General features: G+C 37.9%; 1 protein-coding gene across 1 annotated transcript in view; it reads right to left on the reverse strand.

Annotated features, from left to right (window-relative positions):
• The window catches only part of USP54 (ubiquitin specific peptidase 54), a 51,425-nt gene extending 47,264 nt beyond the window's left edge, over nt 1–4,161 (reverse strand). The window contains exons 1-2 of the mRNA XM_010288910.1: nt 3,884–4,161; nt 1,212–1,304 (exon numbers count right to left, since the gene is read on the reverse strand). Of these exons, the coding sequence (XP_010287212.1) occupies nt 1,212–1,304; nt 3,884–4,030 (240 nt within the window). The 5' untranslated portion in view covers nt 4,031–4,161. The remainder of the gene's footprint in view (nt 1–1,211; nt 1,305–3,883) is intronic.
• Between the last annotated feature and the right edge of the window lie 637 nt (nt 4,162–4,798).

The following is a 4,798-nucleotide window of genomic DNA, read 5'->3' on the forward strand; positions in this document are numbered from 1 at the left end:
TTATTCATCTCCTTTTATGCCTTAATAGCCTCCTCTTTGCTGTTCTTTTGCAAGGGAAAACCCTTCAACAACAGTCAAAAAACTCACTAGATAACTCATTCCAAGCCTGTTTCTATCAGAGCACCTGTAAAGTCACTTAACAGTAGCAACACAGCTATTATACTACAAATATTGCCTGTGAACTTCAGATGATCTTAATTTAAACCTTGCACTCTCTATTTTGCCATACATAGAAGACATGTTCTCTGTCCTTTTCATTACTGCACACAAAATTCGTGATACAATAAATTCTCCCACAACAAATTTAAATATTTAGTTGGATTTTACAACCCATTTGTGATTAAAGAAAAATGTCTCAGTCCCAATTTCAGGAAGAAAAAAAATAACTGCTCAGGAAGATTAAAGCTGGTATTTTCATCATGTTTGCATCACATCCATTTCTCCCACAAGGTTAGAGGGAGCTGTGGGTTTGAAGTAGCAAAACTTAGAAAGAAGAGCACAAAAAACCAGAAGCACTGAAAATTAATGGGCAGAGACAAATGGAGATGTAGGATTGCACAGTTTACTCAACTACGTAACAGTACTTGGAATCAGAGCTAGCATCTACATTTTACCGTCCAGGCAACATCTATGACAGTCAGTTATTGTATCTGCATCTACAAACAGAATTGATGTTTTTTTTTAAAACAGAGACTACAAAGAGCTGAGCCATTAAACACAGACATCGATATTTACAGTAGAAAATTCCTTTTAGTCTTACATAATCAAGTTTTGAACAGAAAAGCTTAAAGCAAAATGGCCTTCTCCATGCTGACATTTAAAGTAGCTCTGAAGGAAAGTTAACTTCTGAAGAGCATACTAACTATACACCGTATGATATTTATAAACCAACTGATAAATTTGAAAAAACAAAGCAAACTGATGTTTTACTGTTTGAACTAAGCTTTCAAACAACATGGAGGTTCACAATGATCTGCACTCCATTGATAAGAGTCCTTGCATCTGAAAGTTTACCTGCAGTATTTTCATGATTTTTTGGCTTGAACATATTTTAGACACAGTACAATTAGTATCTTGGGCCAGTACTATCAGATTTACCGTTGCTCTCACGAATTTCCAGAGGCAGGTTTGAATACACATTAATCAAATATTGGAAATATTTCTGTTCAATTTTTTAAAAAATTTGTTTTTAGTTTAGTTCCAACTTTTACCTTGAGAGCACAGAAGATGCAAGAGTCACCCATACATTTGTGCATTGTGATTTGCCGGAAACTGCGGCGAAAAATGTCCAGGTGCCAGAGAACCTGAAACACAAAAAGGGGCAACAGCCAATTTTATAAATACATAGAACAAAATACTGCATAAAGCTCTGACTAAAGTTGCACATGCTAAATAATCCCAAAAGTACACTAATGTCAGTAAACATCATTTTAAAAATGGGATGACTTTTATCTAACTGCAAGTTGACATTTTCATCTTTCCTCCCCATCTGTAGCATTTGCATACATGAATTTACAATAGGACACCCCTCTGAATTTCTTGCCATGGGCTTCTATATTAAAGACACCCCACCGACCGCTGGGGCCAAAACTCACCCGTCCTTCCGCCTCTTAAGAGGTGGAAGGACAGGAGCACTAACAGCATATACATTAACAAGCTCTTGCAAGTCAAAATGACAGATTACTAAAAGCCATTATGCACAATATTATCACTAGCAAATGCATTTACATGCCATGATTACTGGCAGATTTCTAACACTAACCTGTGTGGGCAATTATACTTTTCTCTCAGGACAGGTATGTGACCAGGTATGGTCACAGCATATAAAAGCAAGCAGGCTTTTGTATGTTGTGTTAGCAACAGTGAGAGGCAACGTTGGCTGTAACACCACCAAGTTTTATTCTTATGTTTTACCACTGAATCTGTGCAATTTTGGGATAAATTAGGAACAGTATCTGTCTCTGAAGTGTTTCAGAGTCAGTTCTTTATACATAAATGTGGTCGGTGCTGGCTGTTTCAGCTTCATTGAACAGTAACAGGACTTTCTTGTAAGCTTCAGAGCCACCAGCCTTTCAGGGGCAGAAGCTTGCACTGAAAGAAGCCCTGACCTAAATCACATCCTGCCAGGTTCCAGGCAGAGCAGCAAGGTCCAGGCTGGCATCTTGCATCTGAATGGCTGAATGCTTCGTCAGCGCACACAGAGGGACCAAACTTCTTATTTCAGATTAACCTGTCCAGAGCAACTAGCTATAAAAAATTTAGCATTGAAAAAACTTTGTGCTGGTTTCAAGAAGTGTTTCCAGCTTGAACAACCTGTAACTAAACCATAGCACACAAATGTTACCTAAAATTGTATTTAAAACCACATTTAAGGAATATGTAATCTGTAGTTTCCCAAAACTTCAGAATTGTCATGGCTATGTTTATACCCAAACTCTCCCTATACTTAAGGGCTTGGGAGGCAACAAAAGTCTTGGAACCATCTGATTACACACAACATTCCTGAAGAACTACTGCAGACTTCACAAAAGGACAAAAAAAAAACAAAAAACCACACATTTAGGAATGAGTCCATTTTCAATGCCTTTGCAGTTTATCTTTAATGTTTATAGATACACTTAGTAGTAAGGAAGAAACACAAGAGCCTCTCAGACTAACACTGAATATTAAAAAATTAAGATAAAAAACCCATAAGTACATATTTTATGAAGTAATTATCATCTTTGGTTTTTTTTATTCAGTTTTGACTGCAAATATTTTTTATAACCTTTCTCTCTTGAGCTTTAGAAGAAAACGGTTTATGTAGAATACTAAAGGCTAGGTTGTAGGCTTTACTCTTCACATATGGCATGCAGCTGATGTTAGGCTCCACTTAGTTCTGACCTAGGTTCAGTAACTCAATATTAGGAGGCAGCCAGTGATTACACCTTGCAACTTAACTGCAGCAATTAATACGGTACATCACTGGAAACCCCATTTTCCTTATTATAAGTTCCCTTTGTACCCAAGTCCTGTATTTCACAGCACATTAAGCCTACTGAGGGTCACTGGTGTTTCAATTTGTATTACTTAATTGGGGGGGATCTTGAGGCCTGCAGTTAGCTGAGAACCTAATTGCACCCATAGGGAAAAAAAAAAAAGAAAAAAACACCAAAAACACCAAACCCACCAGAAAAAAAAAAACAACCACCCAGTGACACAGCCTGTGATCTGTGATATACAGACAAGTCATATGAAGGGAAGGAAACTCATGTGGAGAAAGGGTTTCAGTCCTTCTGGCTGCAGTGTTTAAATCTGAAACGTCAGCCATTCAAAACATTTAAATGGTGACAATACCAGTATAGCACTCACACCACTCCACTAAATTCTGACACAGGAGAAGGTTTTTCTTTTAAAAAGGTAAAGACTCAATCATCTAAACTACGTTACAAATCAGCAGTTAGAAAGAAAACTGGACTACATAAAAAGGGTCTTGTATAGGTGTTATCAACCCTTGAACTTGACTAGTTCAACAAAAAAGTTAAATATACCTTCAAGGAGTAGACATACTGCAAACTATGCAGTGTCCTATTATTTTAAAAGAAATTTTCTACATGTATTTTCTTTGGCTGGCATCTTACAAGTTTACACAAACGAGAGATTCAAGGACACTAAGTGACGACTATGTAAATACTATTGATTTCACCAAGAAAATCTGAAAATTAAGGAAAACTGTTCTACAACTCAACTAATCTGAATTTCCAAACATATCTTTATTCTATCTAGGCGCCCAAACAATTTCATAGTCAAACCTGGCTATATTTGTAGCACAGTCGAGCCTAAGAAAATACTACAATGGACAGAGGGCAAAGGCAGAAAACATTTTTTTATTATGTGCTCTTACCTGTAGCGCACTATTCAGGAAGCAACTGTTCTGTCCTGGTTCATTGCTGAGACCTTTACTGGGTGCTATTGAGGTTGTATTTCGTGGAGTAAACATGCCCTGTACATTCCCCCGACCCACAGAAAAGTAATTTCTTTTCCAAGACATCTTCCAGTTTCAGCTGTAGAATATGCAGGTTTAGGCTGGCAGAGTATTTGACTTGATCAGAGCCTTCCTGTTTTTCACCAAAATTCAAAACTGGAACATCCAATCTTCTTCAAGTTGTAGTTTGAGTAGAATTTATGCTTTCACAGGACACAAGCAGTTCGCTGCTTTTAAATCCAGCCCAGGATACTATTCTTCATCTGATGCTTATGCATGCAAAAACTTCTTTTACAAGCAGCCACACAGAAAGTTTGCAAAGGGAAGGAATCCATGGTCATGCAAGTTCATCTGTTACGCTGCTTCTCCCTTTTCCAAACAGGCAGTGACTTCAGGGAACAAAATGGCAAATTAAGGAAGTCCCAGAATTGAGAAGAGAAAGCCAGCAGCTACCTCCCACACCCCAAAAACCCCAGCTTCTCTAATCCTTTTATAATCCTCCGGCAGAAGATGGGAAAAATCCAATTAGTAAGGGAGCAGAGAGACCAAAACCAAAATAAAACCTTGGCAGCTCCCTTTCAGTTACATTTATCTTGGGTGATGAAAGAGACATTATCTTCACAGAGGAAAAAGAAGCAACTCCAGGACTTGAGAGCAGAGTGCTTTAATGCAGCAAAAAGTCTCCAATACTGTTCTTCTAATTCTGCATGTGATCTTTAGAAGTTTCTTCTCCTGATCCTCCTTTTGCAATGAGAATGCTCGGCCGTGCCAGAAAGCTTGAGAGAGAAAAATAATCAAAGGCTTGCGTCATTTAATTACTCTCTTGGTTTTGTG

This window comes from Phaethon lepturus, unplaced genomic scaffold (genome assembly GCF_000687285.1).
Source record: "Phaethon lepturus isolate BGI_N335 unplaced genomic scaffold, ASM68728v1 scaffold416, whole genome shotgun sequence".
Classification (NCBI taxonomy): domain Eukaryota; kingdom Metazoa; phylum Chordata; class Aves; order Phaethontiformes; family Phaethontidae; genus Phaethon; species Phaethon lepturus.